Source organism: Dermacentor variabilis, chromosome 1, assembly GCF_050947875.1.
Source record: "Dermacentor variabilis isolate Ectoservices chromosome 1, ASM5094787v1, whole genome shotgun sequence".
In the NCBI taxonomy this organism is placed as follows: domain Eukaryota; kingdom Metazoa; phylum Arthropoda; class Arachnida; order Ixodida; family Ixodidae; genus Dermacentor; species Dermacentor variabilis.
Genome location: NC_134568.1, coordinates 226,424,345 through 226,450,518, shown reverse-complemented (window position 1 = coordinate 226,450,518; position 26,174 = coordinate 226,424,345). Strand labels below are relative to the sequence as shown.

Below are 26,174 nucleotides of genomic sequence, written 5' to 3'. Positions count from 1 at the left end.
GGGTGTTTGTAAAGAGCCTAAGGAGAGTTCGTTCGCCAGCTTTACCCAGCCCCTTCATAGGAACCGGGTAACGGCGGTGTTCGGCACGATAGTGCTCAGTAATGTCTTTAAAAGAAAGAAGAGGGCTGTGATCTGGGTCAAGGTCCTCCCAAGTGATGCCTGGTGCCCGGTAAGTGAGTGCGCGGGCTGCCTCATGGGCGGTTTCGTTACCTGGCATGCCTTGGTGGCCGGAGACCCATATTATTGAGCGATGAGTTGGATCGCAGTCGCGAATACAGCGGCGAAGAATTTTGTCGGCGAGAGGAGTGATCCATCCCAATTGGAAGTTGCGACAGGCTCCACGGGAATCTGTGAGGATGAATTTAGAGTCGGGATGGGAGGCTGCGAGGGCGATCGCCACCTCCTCCGCATGCGTTGAGCTGGGTGCTTTGAACGAGAGGCCGTCCACTTGTCTTTCCTCGTGTATGATTGCAGCCGTGTACCATCCCCCCCTGGAGTGGTTGGGGCCTGCAATATCGACGTAGAAGACGTGTTTCTTAGCGCCATAGTGGCGGTGCAGGGCATCCGCCCGCGCCTGGCGCCGGCCATTATGGTCCTCCTTGTTCATCTTAGTTGGAAGGGGTCGAACGTAGAGGGCGCTTCTCCACAGTTCGGGCACTCGAACCCTTTCCATCATATGGTGGTCATGTTTAATATGTAACCGGTCTAAGAGGCGGCGACCGGACACGGTCTGGGCGAGACGCGTGTATTGGTTAACGAGATGCGCCTCGCGAAGTTCCCGATAGGTGTTTACCATCCCCAACGCGAGAAGACGCGCGTTGGAAGTGGAGATCGGGAGGTCGAGGGCTCTCTTGAACATTTTGCGGAGTACTACCTCCAAGCAATCTTCGTCATGTTTCCGTAAGCGAAGGTATGGGGTCGAGTACAATACTCTACTAGTTACGAAGGCATGTGCGAGCCGCAACGCATCCTTACTTCGCAACCCTCCTCGCTTGTTGGAAACGCGGCGAACCATCCGGCCCACCTGGTCGCCGACCTTGCGGAGTTTGGCAAGAGTTGTGCCTGCCTTGCGGTGTTGATTAATGAAGAGACCGAGTATTCGAATCTCCTCTACTTCTCGGATGGGGCCACTGGCGAGAGAAAACTGAACTGAGATTTTGCATTTTGGGGAAGTTCGAATATGTACAAATTGAGACTTGGACGGGGAGCATTGGAGGCCGCAGTACGTGGCATAGTTGTCTACTATGCTCGCCGCTGCTTGCAGGCATTCCTCCATCTCTCCTATGTTTCCCGTAGTGGCCCAGATGGTGATGTCGTCGGTGTACAGCGCATGCTGAACACCATCGACACCCGCCAGCTGTGCCGGGAGGTGTGCCATGGCAATGTTAAAAAGAAGCGGGGACAACACAGCGCCTTGTGGTGTGCCCCGTGTTCCCATCACAAATGGGCCATACTCTGTCTCTTGTAGGCGTATATAGGCCAAGCGGTCCGTTAAGAAATGTTTGATATAATTGAATGTGCGAGCGCCGCAGTTGGTCTCGCTAAGGTGCCTTAGTATGATGGCGTGCTTAACATTATCAAAGGCACCCTTGAGATCGAGTGCCAGGACTATCTTGTCGTTATGCGAGTGTTCTATGGGTTCGAGGATCTCGTGATGAAGCTGTAAAAGGATGTCTTGTGCTTTTGCGTGCAACACTTTGCCCCAGACTGAAGCCGTCATTTAAGGCATATGTGGCTACCAAATACTGTTCTTTAAGCAGGTATGGGGCTCCAATGACTTCCCCTGTGCATCTGACAATAAATTATCATTTTTTAATGAGCACAACCCACTAACTCCCCGTTTCGTGAAATTCAAAATTTTTTTTCGACAAAAAGAAATAAGGCAAGTTGCGTAGGTTACAAAATTTATCCGAAATTTAGTGCTACTATAGACACCATGAGAGTAGTTACGAACGCAGTGACAAACAAGCACCACCTCAATATTTTTGGGTTGACAGTTCTTTCACTCAGTATTTGTCTGTATGCAGAAAAGGAACATTCGGTATCCGCCATTATTAGGGGTGCATATTTGTACTTTAGGATAATCTACGGTCCAATGCCTTCTGGAATTCTAGGATGTTTGCTAGTCAGAGCCTTTGACAGTTCTTTCAAAACTTAAAAGCCCAGAACTTTTGTCTGAGGCAGATTGAACTTCAGAGCAAACTCTTATCAGCAACAGGTCCATTGAGGATAGTGGCCAACTTTTCCTGAACATCCAAAATGATCCCCACATTCCCCGTCATATTTGCACCTGAGCACTCTCGATTATGTTGGCTAAAAATGTGAAGTGAGCGCACAAGTACTTTATGAGACTTTCGTGTGTATTGTCGCTTAGTGTTGTTTGAGCCCTCCTCGCAGCAATGCTCTAGTCTGCTGAAAAGCTGTTAATAACAGCCTTTACTCTGGCAAAGTGTTTATAGTAATAATTGGCTGCCTTCGGCCAAGTTTACCAGCTGGTCATGACATTATAAACAAAGGTAAGGTTGGGACAAAACACTGAAAAAGGCATTTTTAGGCTCCAGAAATTCAATATAGGCACCTACATCGAAATAGGCATTTATAGGCACAAAGGTAGTGCCACTAAAATGTTTCTAGACCCATAGTTCCTGCTTATATGTTAAATAGACACAGTGAGGACATCAGAAAAAAATGGGCATTTTGCCTAAAGTTCTAGTCTCTACTTATAATCCACTGTTTGTGGCCAGCTGATCCCGTCGATAATACAGGCAATGCATCACTCTGATTACTGACAAAGCGTGAAAAGGAATGGCATTGGCATAGAATTGTTACATTATCCTGAGGCGTAGTGTATTTTGTGTGCTAGTAGAATAATGTAGAATACTAACAAGCCTAAATTGACATTCTTTAAAAAAAAACGTCATTTTAAAACATGGCAAATTGGTTAAAAGTATAGCATGTGTATGACACCTTTGATTTCAAGTACTTCCTCCTCCCACTGTGAGTGCAAAAGCACTGTTGCAGCCATCATATATACGAATGCATTAAGAGCAGCAATAAATGCATAAATAAATGGCATGGGATTTCAAGAGGTTATAGCATTTGAAGAAATTGTGCAGAACCACTGTTTTTGTAAATTGGCAGTGTAAATAGCACTATAGGGGGCACCTATCAGTGCCAAGTTTTACTCTGGATACCTGTCAGTATCCGTTAAACTTTTGACTATATCTGTCAAGAGATCAAAAACTACTGATTTGCTTTGTTAAATTATCTTTTGTGACCAGAACTTAGAAAATTTTAAGGACAAAAATATCTGATGTACTGATAGCATCTAGCCTGAAACCAAAAATGATACTTTCTAAATGGCACAAAGTGTGCAAAACAGTGCGAAGCTATTGGGCACAGTGTGAGAGATATTACGGTGTGCTCCACATAGTTTCAAATGAAGCACTGCAGAGTGCTTCCTCCTGGACATTTCTGTGAATGCCTTCTAAACAAGATAATTTTTAACTGTCAAATTAATGTTCCTGAGTAAACTATAAACACAGGCAGACACTGTCTCTCCACAAAATTTATTGCACGACTACTGTCTATGGTCACTGCAATGGGGTGTGCTGAGCCAAACTTTTACATGAAAAGTGCAATCACTGTGATAGTGTGGTGGGAAATAACTCGCGTTGTTGCGCTGTCTATAAACCTCAGCCAATAATGTCTCAATGCAGTGATCGCATGGGTTGACAGTAAATGATTGTGAAAGCTCATGTAAGTGCACAATGTTTCCATTTCACTGTGAGCGGTACTGCCTGTTTTTAGTTTGACCAGGATTCTGCAAATTGTCTGCGAAGTACAAAGCAATTTGGCCTGTTCAAGTGGCTGTATAAAGCTGTATGAAGAGGCACACATTACTTCCACGACAAATTGAAATCTTGATGCAGATAATTAAAAACATTCACTAATAAACTTTTTAAATAATCGCTTGTTGAAGTTGCGAAATTGCAATGGAGAAGTAGTGAAGTCATATCTCGTTAGCAGAAACCCCAAGACAAGCATCTCTTCAAAGGCATCTGTCCCAAAAAAGGGTGGTAAAATATATATCAGTTATTGTGGCTCTGAAATGTTAGAGAAAGGTTTTGGGAGAGTGTTACAGTAACCTGAATATACTTCATACCGAATTTTGCAGAAGGATATGTAAAATATGGTGATAGTCTTAGAATTTCTGCTAAGTAGGCGTGACTTTATTTCACAATTTCATAATATAACATAAAATGAACAATTAAAAAGTTAATTTGTTTCTTTAATTAGCTGCATGTACATTGAGACTGGCCGTTCAAATAATGTCGGCCTCTTCAGATAATTCATCTGAAATGGCAGAATTGTGCTTTCCATGCGATAGAAATATACATTGTCATCATCAGCCTTTTTTTTTTTTTAATGTCCACTGGAGGACGAAGGTCTCTCAGTGACCTCCAGTTGACCCTGTATCTTCTTGTAGCTTGTTTCTATCTCCCCCAGCCTTCGATAAGATGTGTATTCATACTTTCACTCCCAACTAAATGCGTCTTAGTGCAACTCAGTTTTTTAACCCTTTTTCACGTGTCTAAAAAGCATATCTTATTTTTCTGTTTTGCGGGGCGACATTGCGTGTATTTTCAGTGTCTACTTGCACATGTTAACCCGTTTGTTTTTGTCACCCCTGCTTCGTTGAAGGACCAACAGCAGAACCTCTACTTGTCGCCTCTCTATAACATCCTTTCCCCAATTTCCCCCTTTATGCCCCCTCCCTTTTCCCTTCTTGAAAAACAATTGGACTTTCTTTACCTTATTCTTCGCACCGGCTTATTTTCCTTTCCCAATCGAGGATTGGAGAGAGCAAGCTACACATATATGACTGCTGCTAAGGAAGGCAGTTGCTGCCCCGATGAAGACAAGTCTCCTAGTCAAAACATTGGCTTCAGTGACATTCCTTGTTCAACCCCTATTCATTACGTCAAGCCTCCACCTTCCTGTGAACCACTTTCATTTGGTTTCACGCCTGTTCAATTAAGTCAGGAATGTAATGCCCTTCAAATAGACATGCTTCCAAAGTGCAAGAATCAGTAGTGTCCTTTCAGGTTGTTACAGGAGAGTTCTGCAACTTGCCAGGTCGTTACAAATAGCACTGAAAAGTTTCTCAGACTATTAAATCATACTCCGTGAGGGTGAGTGAAATAGGCACATGTCAAGATATATTATGGAGCTATATATGGCTGTGATGTTTAGAATTACTTATAAACCTATTCATAGCTTATTCTTGAGTGTTCTTGCTTTGTTGCTTAGCATGTTAACTTGTCTTATTTTTAACGCGTTACATGCATTCATTGTCTTTTGTAGAAAGCGCAAAGGTGGCATTTGTCTGGAGGGTGAAGATAGTCCAGGACATGACAATGTCAGCCCTAATACGGCAGGTGATGCAGAAGAGACAACTTCCATGCTTACTCCTGAAGAGGAGAAGAAAAAAGCGGACCTTCTGTGGTCCGATTTCTTGCGAGATGTTGAACCCATTCCAAGGAAACGAACTATCCCTGCTGTGAGTGCAGTTGCTGTAAGTACATGTCTTAACATTCAATGCCAAGTTTGTGAAAATTTATTTTAAAAATTTATTAAAAATTTATTAAAAAGTTACACTGACTCAAAATATATGAAGCCAGGTCTTCGGCATTAAGGAAACCATTCCTGAGGCTACTCAGCTGTGCCACTGATATGGCGACTTGCAGGTCCTTGGGCTTGATTGCTGGCCACAGCATGTGCGCATTTCAGTATTTGTGGATTGCAAAATGTGAGCAAAATAATTTCTGGCTTCAGCAAGGTTGAGTGCACCCTAGGCTTTGGAAGTGTGAATTCACTGAATTTGCATAACATGGCTCGAAACTGCCAGCATTGTGAGTTGAGGTGGCATGGAGCATTGCAATGAAACATGAAGCATGTTGGGCGTCACAAAATGTTTAAGCCCTGTAGTGCTTTTTGAACAGGGCAGTTAAATACGGCTCTGCACTTTTACATTAATCCAATAAAATCTGAAAAACACTCGCCCGTAAGAAAAGCAGACGATTTGGGTTTACTTGAAAAACTTCAAATTTCAAGGCACTGATTTGTGTCCTAACTACAGCTATGAAGTTTACTTATGCTTTCTTATGGCTTCTTCACATCCCTGTCACCTTTCTGTGCACAGGATGGTGCAGTCGGGTCGCTCTAACGACTGTTGGCCCTATTTTGAATTTAGCCACAAAAGATAGTTAATGTGATCGAAAGCTAGAAAATTCTAAGCATTGCTGTTATATTTCAAATTAATCTATTCCATAAAAAGAGTAAAGGACTACTGCCTTGGAAAGGGTAATATTTTGAAAAAATCAGCTTTGCACTGTCAGTCTTTAGTGACTGTCGTCTGCAACTTCATCCATAGTGAATGATCATGTCTCCGCTAAAGCTTTGCCGACTGCCTTGTTTGAATTACATTTATGTTGTCTGGTGTTTGTAAATTTTCTTCTGGCACCCAGAACCATTTGAATGCAAGCTAAGGTGTCACTGTTGATTATTGTAGGTTTGTCATTCAAAAGGCGTGCGGCATGAACACTGCATTCACCTTGTTGCAGTTGCTGCATGAGTTCAATAGAATCTGCTTGAACTGCTGCAGTACTTAAGATCAATGCAAAATTATGATACAGCTGTGCATTTATTGGCTGCAAAGACAAAGACATTGAAATTAAAGTTCAAATTTAGTGTCGCAAAGTGCTGAGCCCAGGCAAGTATTTAGAGTGCACTGGGTGTTCATGTATATGTTCACAATGCCAGCTGTTAAATGGCAAGAGATGTGTGCCTGCATTATTGCGTTTTGATACACATATTCTGACAGAATCCATGGCCTGTAGTGAACACAGAATTTCACTCTTACAACAGTATGTCACTGTCCAGCCATATGAAAAAAAAAAATATTGCTATCCCTTCAGCTAAAGCAGAAATTTACATTTTGATCTGCCACGAAAGGTAGCATTTTAAAAATGAAACCTGTTCCACTAAAAGGGCAAATGTGTAATTCCCTTTACTCTGACTGTAGCTTTGTGCTACATTTGGGTTTATGACAAATTTCCCTTTCATTAACCTTTCTCCATCTTGCAGGTTCCCACAGAACTGATTGCCATATTCAATGCCTTCTGCATTTTCTGAGTTCTGTTCCAAAATTTGAAAGGTGCTTTAGTATTATTTTAAATGTTATAAGAAATGAATTAATGTTCTTATTGTCAATTATTGCAGAAATTCTTAAGTCATCACTGGGACACCCCATAGGTGAAATACCAACTGCTTACGATGTCTGGGGTCACTTTCAGAGCATTTGATATCTCTTGCGCCACATATGGCACTGCAGAAGGGCAGCAATATAGAATGCACATCGACGAATATTGCTCTGCCCGAGCAGACAGGATTTCTGGTTCTTTACTCATCTATTGCTTTTTTTAATCTTCAGAGTCATAAATCAGCAATGCATAAATGGATATTATCCCTTTTCCTGTCATTTACTTGCCATTCATTGCTATGTTTTCATGTGAATTTTTGATTTGTATACTATTCATAATTGATTATGGGTTTAGCCAGCTGTGGGTGACTGGATGGCCAAGGCATTCTGCTGCTTAGTACGAGGTTTCTGGTTCAATTCATGGCTGCAGTGGTTGCATTCTGATTGTAGCAGAATGCGAAACATTTATGTATCGTGTTTGGGCTCGTCAAAGTTTACTCCACAGCCCTCCATTGGCAGCATCTTTCATGGTACCTCTGTTAATTTAGATGGTGGTAAACACAATGAAGGAATCAATCAGTCAATTTATTAGCCAATGATGGGTATGAAATTGGCTTATATAGGCACTATAGATTATTTTGTAGGGAAAGCTTTTGATGTAGTATATCCACTAAAAAAAAATTACATTTAAGTGAAACAACCATCATGTCTTTTCTAACATCTTATTTGCAGGAGCCTACTAAACCGTCATCTTCCACCACAAGCCCCCAAGAAACGCCCCCATCAGATAAGAAAGTGAAGATTACTCAGTTACTGGAGTTTGCTGGAGAGACCATCAAGTGAGCATTAAGAGAGCCTTGAATTTATTTCTTTAGCTATTTTGTCGTGTATATGTTTGTTGCCCAGTTTTCAATAATTTTTTACATTGTAAATTGAAATAACAGTCTCCTAGTAAAGACTTCTGAAGGTGCTTGATTGTTACGTGCTGTGTAAGGAATCAAGTTGGAAAATATAGAACACCCTTATATGATTAAGTGTTCTGTACAGTTATCTCTATGTCATAAACCAGCATTCTGCTTGCTCATTTGGTTTTGTCACTGTGCTGCTTTCTGGTCATAGTGTTGTCATTCTGTTTATTGCGACCAACTTGTTCTGCTAAGAGTATCCACTTGTTTACACATCTTAATCAGTGAGAGATGTTTACATAAGAGGTCTGATCACACCATATATGATGTAAACATACATGACACTCCACAAAAATGTGTGTGCACATCTAAATTACTGTCTTGGGTATGTAAATGAGTTAGCACATGGACATTTAATGGTGTGCAATAGAGCCAGCGTAAAATAGGCTATGTTTTGCAAAAGGGTATATAAGAATGTTATTCTAATCAAACTTGCCCTCAATACAGCCTTCACAGGCATGACAGGGTGTAAGGCCAGTGCTTGACTAGAAAATAAAGAATGTGGCATTTATTTCAGGAAATACTCTAGTAGGTTTTTCAGGCTCTCTGCATGAATCCATTAAATCTAAGCCAGAAAATATGTGGTGGTGGTGCAGTGCACTATGTTGTCACAAAAATTGCTGTAAATCTTATGCAATACATAGTAAAATTACAGCATAATTAAACTCAAGACTATTGCCAACATTGGGAACCTTGTGAAATTGAAGAAAGCAGACTCTTCTAGTGGCAGGAGTTGTAATGAACGAACACTGGCTTCAAAAAGTTGGGGGCAAATGCAATGGCCCAAGGTTGATCAAGAGTAAAAAGTCAGTCAAGAAAATCAAGGTGTGTAGATAGCACCGCATGGCCCCTCTGGAGCTATGGTACACTGGTACATCCAGCAGACACAGTAGGGAGGTTTAAGGTCGGAATGTTGATGTTAATGTGGCCTCCTGTCAACTTGTTTAAAACACGCTGGCGGGCCAGTTGGTTAGAATCCATGGTAGAGTGTATAAGCGCGACTAGACGAGGACGAAGAAAGAAACAGATACACAGACACAAATGATACACAAATGTACCACTCAATGTTCTTTTTTGCTGTCACGTTTGTTTCCGCTCGCACGGTATATATTTATCGATGCGTGCGAAAATAAAAATAAAATATATAGTTGAAAGTGAAGCGCTGTGTCTGTGTATCTGTTTCTTTCTTCGTCCCCGTCCAGTCGCGCTTATACACTCTACCATGGATGTCAACTTGTGCTAGGGGTACTTTCCATGTGCATCTCAGTTTCCCTGTCATGCCGCTATGACGCCAGTGTAAAAACAGTTGCTTCCATTCATGCTAACTGAACCATCGCAGCAGCTGGGTCACTATAAGTGAAAGATCTCTATAGGCCTCTTGTTATGTTTATTTGTCATTGAGAAACTTCATGCTAAGCAAGTGTTCACATTGCATACCTGCCAACCCTCCCGATTCGCCCGGGAGACTCCCGATTTTTGACTGAGCTTTCCCATTGTACAGTCACTGTCTTATATCTCCCGAAAAGTGGTCTCTGTTCACGCAATAATGGTTTTTACGAAATAGGCACCACGGAATGTACAGCCACATCGTAATCGTCAGCATCACCAACAGCGGCTGCACTAGCACCATGGGTATCATCGACTAAGCAGCCGACTACGGTGCCTAGTAAGCCGACCAAAGCCAGAGCCAATGTAGCTCTTACATTTCATGTATGCCTTCCTCCACGGTGCATCTTGTTGCTGCTGCTTGTGTGTGTGATTAGTGCTGGCTAGGCTATCTGTGTGCGGTGCACTGTGTAAATTTTGAATCCTCGTGTGCTTGATGCCATGGTGCTATCAAAGCCCAAGAAAAGGTATTTGCAGAAGTTCTTGCGATCTTATACTTCTGAATTTCTGTGCTTTTTGACATCAAGAAAAGGAGAACATTTTGCATATTGTACAACATGTGGATGCGGCGTCAGCATGTCTCGCGGTGTCAAAGGCAACTTGAAACTGCGTGTTTCCACGGCGAAGCATCAAAGCTATGTTCGCACTGCTGAGCAGCAAGGCAACATAGTGAACTTTCTCCGGAACAAGTGCGACGACAGTGTTATACGTGTGGAGTGCCTGTTTACGGGATTCCTCGTCGGAACACAACCTACCCCTTTGTGTCAGCAACTACGTTGGGCCTCTTCTACGGAAAATATTTCCCAAATGAGATGAAACGAAGCGCTATGGATATGGACGCAATTCGGAAACGCAACTCTGAAGAATGCGGAGGTGGCCAACCTGAAATTTATTTCACAGGCATCGCTCTCGAGTCTTCGTTTCTTTATTCAGCGTTTTCCTCAGCTGCTGCCCCGAGATTCCACTGAATCTGCTCCCTCCAACCCTCCAACACCTGTTGCTAGTGAAGGGCCATCAGTCTGGACCATGTTTTGAGCGAAGCTACTCCGACAAATTGTTTTAAAGTGAGCAAAGTCTGCTGCTGCAAGGTCCTGCAAAAGGACTCATCAAACAGGGCCTGAAAGTTTGAACGAAACACCCCCCCCCCTCCGTCCCACTGGAAGTTGAAGCAGTGAATGAACCCCGCCGCCATCCCCCGGTGACGCGAATAAAAAGTCTCCCGATTTTTTATTTTGCCAGGTTGGCAGGTATGACATTGAGTGGGCCCAACTGTATTTCATCAAATACATTCCAGATTGGTGAGACTTGGAAAGTAACAAAACCGAAAGGCTATTTCACCTGCATATATTTATGGACATTTTTTTAACTCAAGACTTTCACCAGTTGCTTCAGCATGCACTAATTAGTTTATGAAACATGTAACACATTTCTATAAAGTATGAATTAGTTTATGTTTGGATAATAAATGGTGAACAGGCAAAAGACAGGGCCAAGCTTACATCATTATATAGCTGATTGTCATTTAATGTCGGTGCCATGATGTGGCACTCTTGTACATGGTGCTTTATGTTAGTGCTTGGAAAAGAATAGCATTCATGGTATTTGCACTAAGTGTCGACAGGTAGCTGCTCTTGAATCCTTCTTTATGTTGACAGTGGCTGTAACTCCTCGGTTCTTTTAGGGTGGACAAGGAAGTGTCAGCTGATTCTAAGGAAGCACGCTTATTCGCAAAGAAAGAGGAAGAAGAGGTGCCTGGACAGGCCAAGTCACCACCAGCACTGACTGGGTATGTGAAGCACAGTGTGTACAGGCTTCAATTGTCTAAGCCACCATTGTTGCTGAAATAATGGTCTTTGCTATGCTTTAACAGAAAACCTTGTATAAATGAATCATACATTCTCTAATGAGTGTCTTAGCAATTTGAATCGGTTTGTGCCAGCTTTGTCCAAAGCATTGTAAAGGCATTGTAGATTGAGGAAGTATCAAATAATACTCGTACATTGTTGTTTGTTGGTAGTGCTGACTGTTGCCATGGCAGCTCTCTACTTTGTATGCATATGTGTAAATGCCATCATATGAAGTAATGTTAAGGTTGGCCACAGGTATTCTATATTCACTCTGGAAGGGGTGCAGCAGGCTATGTTCAGGCACGTTCAGGCAAGTTTTGATTCGACCCACCATGGTTGCTCAGTGGCTATGGTGTTGGGCTGCTGAGCACGAGGTCGCGGGATCGAATCCCGGCCACGGCGGCCGCATTTCGATGGGGGCGAAATGCGAAAACACCCGTGTGCTTAGATTTAGGTGCACGTTAAAGAACCCCAGGTGGTCAAAATTTTCGGAGTCCTCCACTACGGCGTGCCTCATAATCAGAAAGTGGTTTTGGCACGTAAAACCCCAAATATTAATATATTATAAGTTTTGATTCTTTGGGTTCCATGTGTTTTTCCAGAGCGCAATAAATTCAATATCTCTTTAAATAATACATTAGCAGGCTTTAAATTCAACTGTTATTTATTGGTGATATGTTGGTGAACATTTAAACCTGAACAGTCGAAAGAAAATTAAGAAATGCTAATTAATGATTTTAATTAGAATAATTCGTGCTACTCAGGCAACATGGCCTCTTCATCTCTGTCATTGTCCCTTGAAGGCACCCTCATAATCAACATCGAAACCCTAGGAAGTTTTTTTTTCATTTCCACATCAATGCCAAATTATTTAATATCTCCATCGTTAAAAGAAATGGGCAGGCTTTTTACACCTGCCTGCCCTGTCAGAAAACAAGACACAAGCAATGTCAACAATTGAAAAGCTTTGTTGCATCATCTGTTGTATAAAAACAAAACTTGCTATAAAATATTAGTTAAATCAACTTCTAAGTAGATGACGCAACCAGTCCACGCTTGCACCATCTACTAGCATATTCAAAAATTGTCTTGGGCATGGCCAGTGATCTGCATCAGTGATAAGACGAGTGCAGCGGACGTATTCTGCGACGATCACTTTCGGCGACAATGTCGCCTCGGCGATAGTATCGCCATCAGTTGTGCGCTTGTTGGCTGCTTGAGCAAAATCGGATGACGTAGTGGCCAACCAGCCAATCAGTGCGCGCTGATAGCGAAGGTGTGGCCAAGACGATAGTATCGCCGAAAGTAATATTCGCAGAATACATCCTCAGTTGAACCCGGATATATCGAGCCCACATATAACCAATGATTGTGTAGAACATACAGCTGTAAGATGCCCTTGAAAATTTTTGTATTTTTATTTTATGTATCGAATTACCTATAAAACTTTTTTTATGATCCCCTTCAAATTTTATATATCCAGATTCGACTGTATACATGTACTCAACCATGGCGCTTGAAGAATTAAGATGCATCAAATGCTTTTTCTTGATTCTGAAGCACGCCGGTTGAGAACTACAATTTCATATCTTTTTTCTTTTCCCCATGGTAGTTTTTCTTCGTTGCCATTACTATGCATTGCTGTTTAGTTTCAGCTTGTTTATTATTCTTTAAACACAATGAATGGATAAGAGACAATATGCAGACAAGGGTCCAAAAGTCAGACTGCAACGGGCCCTCGGTTAATAATAACATTGGAGAGACGTATGAAAGATGAGCAAGCTAGGTAAAAGAAACAAACACAATCTCGAAAAATACAACATAGAAAAATTAAATAAACGAAAACAATTGTCAGTATACAGGCCTATAGTGTATGAAAATACTGTCAATACATGCAAATGGCAAATGTAGTGTATGAACGATGTAAACTTAGTTATACATGTAAAAAAGCTTAAAGGGCATGACTAAATGCATGAAAGTATGAAGATTTAATGGCGTTAGGTAAACCATTTCATAGTTTTATAACAGCAAATGATGTCATTTTTCCAAAGTTGGAATGAACTAGGCAGTAGAAAAGTGGAGTTATGTGCAAACCTGGTATTATTATTATTATTAATGAGGTACCTGGAATCAATCAATTTGTATGAAAGCTGAATTTAGAAAACATAATTATAGATTATGGATTATAGAATTGTTGAACATGCTCATTAAACAAAAATGTTATTTTAACGAAGTAATGGAGTAGCACTCGCAAAAAAAACACTGTTGGTGATAATGCGTATTGCTTGGTTTTGTAAGTGCTGAGTAGATTAGATATGACAGTAATATGTATTTTTCCAGGAAAGAATGCCGCAAGTAATATGACTGTGAATGAAAGCAAAGTATAATGCTAATAATGTGTCTTTGGAGAAATATGCTGTTAATTTGATTAATGCTCTAATATCAAAGGTACACTTTTACTTAATTAGGACAATATGTTGAGAAAACTTTAGGTTAGAATATAATTTGATCCCCAAAAATGACATACAGTCGGAGACGGGAATGTGATGACCACCTAGATTTATCACTAGCATGCCAGGTAGTATTCTTTGGCTATATCGGAAAATCATGAATTGAGTTTTGGTAGGACTGATAAGTAAATGATTGGAAGAACACCATGCAACAATATTTTTCTTTTATTATTTGAATGTACTGCTAGCCTCACATTTGAGGCTGTTGCAGGAAAGGGGCAGGATACATATTCAAGGGAACACAGTTCAAGTAGGCGCGGACATACATAAGTTTAGGTGAACAAGGCAGTACATATGCACTCTATATTTATTATACAAATTCTATAAAAGGAGCAGGGAAAAATAGTAGTAAACGCCATGTTGGAAGGTTTAGCACACAGAAGAAGAACAAAAAAAAAAAAAAGTAAATATATTGGGTGTGCATTGCACAAGAGACAAGATTCAGCAGGTATTTACATCAGGGCAGAATACAAGACACTGAGAAGTGAATCAGAATGCCATTGTACGATGCAGCTCACCTATGTGCAGGTCGTAGCTACAGAGCATTGTTTGATAACTTGGCGATAAAAGTTTCGAGTGATGTGCAGGTGACAACGTCATCAGGGCAACATGTTCCATTCACGGATTGCACGTGGAAAAAAGTTGTACCTGAATATGTCATTGTGAAATCTGTATTCTTTTAAGTGCTTGGTGTGTTTTGTTCGAGAACCACGTGTTTCTGTCGGTAGTAAGTAGTCACTTGCATTGATTTTCATACTGCCATTAAGAAGAAGGAAAAGAAACTTAAGACGAAGTAGTCGAGCTCGATTTTGTGTAGTGGGAAGTTCAGCTTTCCTTAATAGTTCTGTGGGGGAGTCAAGACGGCGATACTTATGAAAAATAAATCTAATCGCTTTCCTTTGTACACTCTCCAATTTTGCTGTGTACTGTTTACGGAAGGGAAACCAACATACTTTTCCATAATCCTGTATAGAGCAAACTAGTGACAGGTATGCTAAGCGTTTTGTATCTATTGATGCAGATCTAAGTGAGCATTTTAAAGAGTATAGAACTGCCAGTGATTTATTAACAATATATGTTACCTGCTTGCCCCATTTAAGATCTCATGAAATTATGAAGCCTAAATATTTATGCTCTTCTACTTTCTTTAACATCTGTCCTTGTAAATAATATGGGCAGTTCATGGGCGCTCTTTTATTCGTCACTGTCATACAAACTTTTTCCTGTGTTAATCACCATCTGCTATGTTTGGCACCATTGTGTTATATATTCAAGTGTACTGTTTAAGGTTATCTGGTCCTCATGACAGGTTATTTCCAGTCATCTGCAAACATTCTTACAGTGGCGTTAGTATTGATGTGTAAGTCATTGATAAAAAGAAGAGAGGATAGGAGCTAGAACGGGGGCTCCTTGTGGGACGCGAGATAGCACATCACCGCAATCCGAAGAGTAGCCTTTGAAACATACATATTGACGTCGACCTGCAAGATGGCTTTTTATCCATTTGGTGATGTTGTTATCACCGAGGTAGTGGATAAGTTTCTGAAGTAACTTTGGATGGGAAACTCAATCGAATTCTTTAGATAGATCTAGGAATATCATATCGGTTTGACTGCATTTGTCCATTGTAATCGCTAAGTCGTGGATTGTCTCAATCAATTGAGTAGTCGTAGACAATCCTTTTCTAAAGCCATGCTGATTAGGGACAATTAAATTATTTTTTTCTATGAAAGACACTGTGTGTTTTAGGATTATATGTTCAAGGATTTTGCCGGCCGTACAAGTGAGATTGGTCGGTAATTTGCTGTGCTGGTAAGGTCACCGGATTTATGTATAGGGATAACCTTAACAGTTTTCCATTTCACAGGAACTTCGCCCATGTGCAATGATTTTACAAAGATAATCAGCAAGAACTTGGACATCCATTCCGCATAGCGCTTTAAAAATGCATTTGGTATTTCAAGCTCATTGTTTAGTTTAAGGAATAAGGTTAAAGATTTGTCACACGAGTATTGTCTGCATATAGTACACAATGTGCAGATTTAAAGGGACACTAAAGGTTAATATTAAGTCAACGTGGACTGTTGAAATACCACCTCGAAACACTTGTTTTGTGCGAAGAAGAGACGTACTTTAAAATAAAATGCGTTCTGAAGCGTCCGCGTACCTCTAGCGCAGTTCATATCGCCCGCCTTCCGATCGAGGAGTGGTGATGTCATGGTCTCATAGTGACGTTGCGCCGTCGGTGAGTGAAACGGCGCCTGCAGACGGCGCTACGGCTTTTCTGCGCAAAACGCAAACGCGCGGCCAGAAACAGAGCCAAGACATAGCTGACAGCAGCGCGAAAGCGGAACTATGATGGCTAGTGGAAGGGAAAGCGCACGATGATAAGCTGCTTCTTTATTTTATGACGCCAACTTTGACACCCGTTGCAATGGACGACCCTGACAACGACACATTGGCTCGTGATGCTGGGCTCGACTTCAGCGATTTAAGCACTGATGAACGTGACCTGCTGCTGAGGGCTCGTGCTGCCGGTGTCGTTGCGTGCTACTACCACAGCAACTGTATTTCATGGCTGTACATATTTGCACGTTTGTAGCTTTTCCTTCGTGAAAACGAAATGCCGCACTCACCGCTCCATCTTCTACCTGCAGTTGTTCTTGCGCTTTGGAGAATGCAGGCAAGACCGACGGAACAGCGCTACGAAAAAGCATTGCTTTGAAAGGCACTCCACATGACTTCAGTAAGTCGGCGTTGAGCTCGTAATTCTCTGGACGAAAGTGCAGCGAGCACACTATGCGATTTTTTGGCTCTTTGCCAATGCGCTGTGGCAGAGGTACGGCACTTAACCACTTCGGACGGAGAGGTTCACTCATTGGCACACAATGATAAGTAACTTTGGATTCGCTGCTGCAACTGTCCTTGGCCAAGTTCCGCGGACCGTTCGCGCATCCCACGACATCACATGGACGTGGCATTCTCGCTGCTTGTTCCAAATGCATGTTTTGCGAGCCAGCAGAACCAGCGCAGCACGACGTGATAACGAAACAACTGAAACTCCAAAGCGCGCGCGGCGCAGAGTCGAGCAAAAACGAAACCTTTCGGCCACCGATACTACTGAAGGGTAACGTCAAAATGTTATTTTTTCTTAGAATTGAACAGAAGTAGACAAGTGCCATTTTATTCCATCTTGTAACCTAATGAAATGATCTTTTTAATACGAGTACAGTCAAACCCGGCTATATCGAACTCGCAAAAAAATGCCTATCAGTTCGATATAGAGCACAATTCGATATAAGCCTGCTAAATAATTGGATGTCATAAAAGCACATACCATTTATAAAATCACTTTATTGATGAAATTAGCTTAGTTTTGCATAAATTAGTCCTGCATTTTCTTCTGCTTGGGCAATTTCACTGCCTGCGACGCACGCACTTCCCCACATTGTCTAAGGAGTCTGAGCAGCTGAGGCCGCAACCTTCCGCATTCGTGCAGAAGCACCGGACTAATGCAAGTGCATCAATCACTTCGAAAGATGTGGGCAAAGGACCGTAGTTGCTTTCGTTATTGTGCCTACTTTCATTTGTGCTCGGTACGATGTCGGTGATGTAGTCTTCTTCGTTTTTGGGCTCTCCCGTGGTCACGACACTATCATCTGCACTCACAAACTCGTCCACCGTTGATTCAAATGTCCCGGAAATTTTGACAGCTCGCTTCAAACTTCGGCAACGGCAGCAATGCCTTCGTCATATTCATCAGAATTTACAGTCATCACCGGGCACGCGGAAACCGGCACGTATGAAGAACCCCTCGTACACGGCCACGCGTACGCGTTGGGCGCCACAGGCACCGGGTTGTGAGTCTGGCCACTTTAGCCCTAATCATGCCGAGAGTGCTCCTCGGAATCTTGCACACTGTGGGGACATCCAACTCCTCATCGCGTTCGACGCGATTTATGATTTCGAGCTTCACGACAAAAGGCGAATTCTGCCGCTTCGTCACGGCAGCACTGCGGGAGAGGGCCCAGAAGGCGCAAACACGATGAACCAGAAAAGCAGCCAGACAACTCGCACTTTCGCCATCTTGCACGACGGGAGCACAAGAGCCTCTGATTGGCTGTCTGAGCAAGCGCTGTAGGCGGGCCAGGATCATTTTTTTGCTGGGGAGTGTCGACGGCTCGCCTGAACAGCCCGAGGCAGCACGGTCACGGTAGGGAGAGCGGTTGAATGGAGCCGCGCCGCCGGGTTTCCCTGCTACCGTGGGGGAAAGCCAACTTCTGGGGGCACTTTTCCACAGCTTGAGGTTCGATATATCGGGAGTCACTGCAATATTTGTTCGATGTAAGCGTAATTTTTGCTATATATACTCATTGTAACTATACCGTGACCAGAAATTGTTCGATATATAGAATAATTCGATGTAAACGGGTTCGATATAGTCGGGTTCGACTGCAGTTTAGTACTAGGGATATAAATTATGATGAGGAGTGCCTTCGTCAGTGGGCTGTCGGAATGTCGCTGAGGGTTCTCAAATAGTGTCATGCATTTACCTCAATTTCTCGGTTACTAAAGCTCTGTTTGCGATTATATTGACGCCTTAGACATTCTAGAGCATTGCTTTATCACTCTAACTTGACTTCATAGTAACCTTTAGGTTCCCTTTAAGACACGAAGGTAAATCATTAATATAAATGGAGAATAATAAGGGACCTAGTATGGAGCCTTGTGGTGCACCTTGATTAATAACTTGAGTATCAGAATAAGCCCCTCCAGAAAAAACTGTTTGTTCTCTATTATGCAAGTAACTTTTTAGGAGTTTTAGTACTGGACTGGTAGTTCCTAGGGCTTCTACCTTAGTAAAAAGTACATTATGATTTATTGTATCAAAAGCTTTAGTGAAGTCCAAAAATACCAAACCAACAAAGTTACCCGTGTTAGTCGTGTGACGAATGTAGTCAGTTAGGGATATTAAAGCTGAGTTAGTCCGAACTGCCAGCGTTGCAACAAATTGCAACAAGATTGCAACAAATTAAATTTTTAAAATTAAACATTTAGGCACTTACAAAATAGATAACTTCTCAACAACTTTACTAATTGACGAGAGGATAGAAATAGAATGATAGTCAAACACGTCCATTTTATCAACATTCTTATGTACAGGAATAATCTTAGCCCTTTTAAGCAAAGTTGGAAAAATACCACATTTAAAAATATGATTAATTATAATACAAAGTGGGGGGGTATCAGAAATAAGTGGTGCAACAAGTTTTAGACGAAATACAGAAATGTTATCTAAGCCAGGGCTAGTATTCTTCAGAGCTAATACCACAGAGCATACCTCATCTGCAGTTATGGGAAAGCGAAAAAAAGGATGATTGCAGTGATAAATGGGATAAGTAGCGGTCATTTAACGACTACTGTATATATTATAGGAGTAGTCGCTGAAACTATTTGCCATGCTAGAAGAATCAATAAGAGTTTTATTGTTGTAATTTATTTTGTCAGCAGTATTACCGGGCTTAGGCAAATTCATGAACGCATTAAGAAGTTGCCATTGTTTTTTGGGATTGTTCTTGTGTTTCGAAATTCATTTATGTAATACTGTCGTTTAGACTTCTTTAGTAAGTTATTCAGAATGTTACAATAATTTTTATGATGTGCTGCTAAGCGTACATTAGAAGGTTTCTTTTTGGTCTTTTTCTATAGGTTTTCTTTTTTCCCAAACTAGTCAGTAAAGCTTTCGTTACCCAAGGATCACCGGAAAACTGAAAGAGCCCCTCACCACGTCTAGCCATTTTTAGCTGACAAGCACAGAGCATACAATGCGCGATAACGATCATGTCTGCAAAGTATTACATCTCTACGCGCCGCGGAAAGAGCCGAGATTTTCAACCGAACGCTGTTTTTCCTCCTCATTGCGGCTACTGCGCTCCAAGTCGGAGGATGACGTGCTAGTGCTCCTACGTACACGCATTTGCTGTGACGTTGCTCGTGGTGACACGTGACTTCAAGAATTATTCTAGGCAACATCTGTTATTTGTGTAATATGTTGCTTGAATAGACGAATTAAAGCTTAGAGAAATAATAAAACACACAAACCTAATGCCTACATGTTTTTGTTTTACTTCGCACTGCAGCAAGAGAGATGCACTTCCGTTTAGTCTGCTTGTTCCCACATCATGCGGTTGCTTGCGCAGACACCGAAACTATGTCATTTTCTACTGTGTTCTAACGTGGAATCAAGCTCTGTGATCCGCTTGTGTCTGCCTTAGTATTCGTATAGCACTGAATTATGCCGCTCCACAATCGCAACAGCTTGCACACGATACTGTCAGCGGAAATGCGCCGTGCCGCAAAAAAGCGAGGAGAAAAAAAGATGCAGGCAGGGCCCGTGATGTATGTATCACGCGATCCTTTAGGTCCGGTATAGGAGAATGCAGTGAAGGAATTTCGCTTGCACAGGCTAGACGGAGCAAGTGGAGAGAGCATCTATGTTTGCGGTGAAGCTCGTCTCCTGAAATCATGGGTTCGCAACACTGAAATATTTCTATCTTGGCTATTAATGATCCGACCTGAAAAATTTTTGTGGCAGAACACTCCCTAGAGGATGCGTAACAACTTCCAGCATATAACCAAAATTTGCTATGGGGCCTGGTGAGGGGCCCTTTAAAATGTTTCCTGCATCTGACGGTAGTTGTGTTAGCGCGAATGGCTTTTATATATATGGAAAAAAAAAATTTTCAAGAACTTGATTGGGGTCATGCAGGCATTTACAGGCCAATCAATATTTGTTATAGTGTTAACAAAACTATCTCGGTCAAGATTGGAGGAAAAGTATCAAGGCTCGGACATAGGTATTTTGGCCTGAAAGGAGATGAATATTGGAAAATGGTCTGGGATCTGAGTATCTATGACACCAGAGTTTGGAGTTGGCGCGATGTTAGAGCATGGTCAAGAAGCGTGCTGGTACCATGAGTAGAACACCTAGTGGGTGAGATAATTAATGATTCCAGTCAGAAACCAGCAAAACAGTCTGTATAAGGTGATACACTTCCATTATTGACATAAGTAAGTTAATGTTAATATCACTGACAATTAGGACTTGCTTATAGTCAAGAAAAATTTTTTGCAAAACCATGGAGAGTTCATCAGAAAATCAGGGATAGATGAAGAATGGGAGTGGTAGACACAACCAAGAATAAAACTGTTAAGATTATGAGAATTCGACTGTAAGTCGGTTTCAGTCCATACTGATTCACAGCGATTTACATTAAGAAAAAGATCAAGCCTATGCTTACACTTAATATGAGGTGCAAGAAATATAGCGTGACCACCATATCAATTCGAAATATGGTGGCAGTATTCTGCTTGGTGTGGACAAAAACCGTAGAAATTACTATCCACAGTATCAAGCCATGTTCCGAAACACAAATAAATGAAAACAAGTGACTAAGTGAGTCAGTGAATGCTGCAATGGTATCATGGCTCTTGCACAAACTTCGTGCATTGATATGAAGAATTGAGATATTAGAAGATGTGAGCAATGGTTTAACTTCGGCTGGTGATAGCAAAGACACTATGAAAAGTATTCAGGGATGAGTGTGCAATCTATCCACGGGACAAGAAATGTCGCAATAAGCTATGCCTACGCAAACATGCAAAAATCAGCCTCCCAGTTTATTCAGAAGACCCTGCTAATGGTTGATTTACGGGCTTTAATCTGACTGTTTTCAGTCCATAAAAACTGCCATTTGTTCTCTTTATTTAGTGCAAGAGCTTTGCTGAATAAGTGTTCGTTGTCGACTGTAAGGTTGACAACAAACAACATTGTATGTTGCTCCCAATTACAAATATCAAAGAAGTCTATAGCTTTCCACATTTCTTGCTAGTTTGATGACAGCCACAAAGCTTTTCATACACCTTAAGGGGGTCCTGAACTACCCCTTGGGCTTGGTGAAAGAACAGTCCCCAGCTAGCACATGCTGCTGTGAACATCTCAGCCAAATTTCACAGTTGTGTGTGGTGCGTGGAGCTCGCAGGTGAAGTCACCTTTTTCTCAAACACTCTCTTTTCAGCAGAAGCCTGCTCACTTTCTTCCTCACTTTTTTCGGCTGATTTATTTCATAATATAGCAGAATCCTATGCGCAGCTGCTATTGGTCAATAGCTGACATCATGAAGAAGACTTTGGATCAGTGGGCTTCTTCCTACTGTTGCTGTATGTTTGCTGATGCAGTTTAATAAATAGGCTGAATTAAGCGAATATGGGCTTTCGAATTTCTATAATACTTACAAATTTCAAGAAGCTGACTGTCGTCTGCTCAGGCACGGCCGCGGCCGCCAGTATAGGAATTAAACTTTGGCCACCCTTTGTCGTAGCCATTGGGTCTCGTTAATTTTGACTAGTTTCGAACAGTCAACTAGCCTGGAACCATGCGACACTTAAGGTCAGACAACACACATGCTTGCCAGCCTGTGCTCATTCCTGGGCCGCTTCTGGTTAAACACCTTTGCAGACTTCATTTTGTATTGAGCTATTGATAGCACTTCAAAATGTGCAAGTTGGATGTGGCTACTATTTGTCGGACAAGGTGGTGCAGGACAAGGCCGGTCTGCACCACGTAGCACGACCAGACTGGAGTATATGAGCACGAGCGCTTGCACTCAAGCCCTGTCGTGCACAAAGCAAATACTGTGCATATGCACTACAGTTGCATGTAGCTGCGGTCTGCTACGTAGTGTAGACACTGTGACTGCCACGGGCTGCTGCGGCAGCTGGCTGAGCACGCTGCAGCTCGCTTATGACAACTGCATTTGGCACATCGTAGGTGCCAAAATCTGAAGGAGTGTCTGTGCAAGCATCCATAATCAAATTTGAAATGTGCGCTACAGGGATGTTTACTAGAGTGTTGTGGGCACACCCCACCACTCTTATGCCTTTGCAGTGCAATTCATTGAAGAAGTGGGAGCACCATGAATGGGATTGTTTATTGCCAATAATTCCACTTCTGCTGAACACATTCAAGCACTTTTTTCAGCAAAGTATTTATGAAATAGTCCATTTTAATTTCAAATGCATTTCTTGAGTGTGATTAAAAAAGTTGTTCAGGGCCCCTTTAATGTCAGAGGAGTGTGGAAAATTCTTGCGATTGTCAAGAGAAGCATGAACTTGAACTTGTGGACATTAGCACTGCTCTCTGCTTGAAGAAGCATGGAAAACAGTTTTGCACAGTCCCATGGGGAATTCAAGGAGCTATTCCAGCGCGATGGTTAGACGTAGTATTTACAGCCTCAAATCTCAGTTTCTTTCCAATAGACTGCATTTAATTCAGTGGCGTTTTGTTAGTCGCATATGACCCCACCCTCCCCTTTCTTTTTTCCTGCATTCAATTTTGTCAGAGAAGTGAACATTTGTGCAGAAGAAAAATGGTTATTAGGGCTATTTAATTCTTTCTGTGCCTTGGATGAGCTGGGCTCATCCATGCGTTCTAGAAGAGCTATGCTCGTTGACAGTATTTTTCATTTGCTAGCAATACAGTGGACAAAATGGCTTCCTCTCAGTGTCTTGTCGTGCTTTGTGTGTAGACGGCAGCCTAAAATATGTGTAATGGTGCAAGTAGGAGTGAGTTAATTCTCGCAGAGGAAATAAAAAGTTAGCAACTGAGGCCTTTAAATATGGCACCACCGGCTGCTCTAGATTTGTTCGCTTCTTTGCAAATGAGAAAACCTGACTTTAGCAATTAATTGAGTTATTCCAAAGATGAAGTGTACTCTGAGTGAAACGACATTGAGGTTTCTCCATGCACTTGCCTCGTCTACTGAGAGCTATGCTTCTCGTGAACTTGGCATAATAAGACAGTGGTGTAAACTCAACGTAAACAAGGCCCCTGCACACCTTCCTCGCTTCCCGTTTTTTATATCTCTAGGTAAGAAGTTTTTGATGTGGAGGACACAGGTGACTCATCGAAGTATTTCAAAGTGCACTCTGCAGGCTAACATCGAGTTCATTGTTCTCCTTTTACACCTATTACACAACATATAATACAGTGCTGTTAATCTTCACTTTTAAGGTGAAAGCCTTTCTAGGCTCATGGCACGGAGCAAGAAACATTTCGGAGTGGAAATTGCGGCGACCAGACAAGGTCGCAAGCCCGCGGCGCCATTATCAATGCTGGCGGCCTGGAAAGAAATTACTGCCGTTTCGGTTGCCAGGGCAACCGCTCGAGCGTGTTGCTCCCATTCGGCTGTGCGCACCTGACTTCTATTGAGGGCACGGAGGAAGTGGCCAGAGAGCGCGCCAGAGCCGCCTGCCCGGGCGCTGCATTTTTTTTTTTCGCTGCGGCTTGTATGACGCGCCGCATGGCGCCGCCATTGCATACGGCCCCGTCGGTGCATACAATTGTGACCTTATCTGGTCGCTCGCGCTGATGGGAGTTTCACCTCCTAAATGTCTTCCTTTGTGGCTCATGGTGAAGTTTGTGTCAGCAGACCTAACTGCCGAAGTGTCCGCCGAGGCGTCATCACGCCATATGAAGACAGATTAAAGAATGAAAAATGATTGATAGTGACAGTTAGTGAACGATAACATTATAATAGATTGGTAGAGGTTAATAATGACTAGTATTGACTAATAATGACTACTAATGACTTGTAACGACTACTGACTCCGAAATGACCAGTATGTCTAACAATGGCTTGTAATGACCACATTTGATTAGAAATGACTAGAAATGCCCAGTATTGACCAGCAATGACTAATAATGACTGAAATTACCAATATGTCTAACAACAACTTGTAACTACTACAATTGATTAGAAATGACTAAAAATGCCCAGTAATGACCAGCAATGACCAATAATGACTGAAATGACTTGTAATGACTACAAAATGACCAATATGTCTTACGGCAAATTGTAACGTCTACAATTGATTAGGAATGAATACTGATGACTATGATATGACCAACGTCTAACAATGGCTTGTAATGACCACAGTTGATTACAAATGACTATAAAAACGCTTAGTAGTGAGCAGTAATGACTGAAATGACTTGTAACGACTAGTAATGACTATGAAATGTCCAATATGTCTAACAACAACTCGTAACGACTACAATTAATTAGAAATGACTAAATATGCTTAGTAATGATGGGTAATTACTAATAATGACTGAAATGACTACTAATGACTATGATATGACCAACATGTCTAACAACGGCTTGTTATGACCACAATTGATTACGAATGACTGAAAATGCTTAGTAGTGAGCAGTAATGACTAAAAGCAAGAAGAGAAAGAGAAGAGGCCAAGAGAAAGAGGAGAATGATAGGAGGAAGAGTAGGCTTTCACCATTCATTTCTTAAGAAAGATCTTAAGAGACCATGTAATTTTGCAATAATGGTTGATACTGTAGAAGGTGGCATGGAGATGTAGGCGCTGTAGCCACGGTTTATTTAGGCCGGCCAGCCATGGTGCAGCGGGATCTCGAGAACAGCCGATACCGTTGCCGCTCAGGTCGAGCACGCTATAGCGTGTTCTATTCTCGCGCTACCTGCACGTAGTCCATCTTCTACTTCCCCTGCTTTGGATGCAATAGTCGCATCATTACAGGGCCCTCCTCCTAGTGCGAAGTACAATGGAAATATGTGTAGGAGTCCAGGTAAAATGTGCAGACGGTGCCGTAGGAACACCAAGTTTAGACACAAGTTGCATTGTCTTGTGCGTTGATGACGTCATTGGTAGTGTTGAGTTCACGCAATCCCAGAGAGATGTATCAGGCAGCACTGTCAGCATAGGTTATGATCGCCGCGCCGCCAAAGTGATGCCGTAGTATGAAATCATGACCTGCCGCAGGTTCTCGTAAATGCCCAGGCATGTAGAAGTTGGAGCTCCAAAAGTAGAACGTCCGGCAGCTCAGGACTTACATAGAGATAGCGCAAGTGTTTATCACTCACAATGTAGATGTAGAAGTGATGTTTGAGCTTAAGAAACTAAATGGCAGAGCTGCTCCTGTAAAACTTTGGTAGACCATGCATCTGCAGAAGGTGTGAGCACACAACATGGGAAGGTTCACCACTTGCTGCTTGTGGCGAAATCTCGAATGCCAATCGTATCAGGGTTGCCGTGGTCACTACAGGCATCGCCAAGGTTATGCGTGTGGTGTCGCCGGGCCTGTGTTAGGGAAATTTGTACCTAGTG

At 42.1% G+C, this 26,174-nt stretch overlaps 1 protein-coding gene across 2 annotated transcripts in view; it reads left to right on the top strand.

Annotated features, from left to right (window-relative positions):
• Window positions 1–26,174, top strand: part of LOC142557931 (craniofacial development protein 1-like) — a 36,822-nt gene that overhangs the window by 2,132 nt on the left and 8,516 nt on the right. For both annotated transcript variants that reach the window (XM_075670129.1, XM_075670125.1), the window contains exons 4-6: window positions 5,368–5,578; window positions 7,997–8,103; window positions 11,297–11,401. In XM_075670129.1, the coding sequence (XP_075526244.1) occupies window positions 5,368–5,578; window positions 7,997–8,103; window positions 11,297–11,401 (423 nt within the window). The remainder of the gene's footprint in view (window positions 1–5,367; window positions 5,579–7,996; window positions 8,104–11,296; window positions 11,402–26,174) is intronic.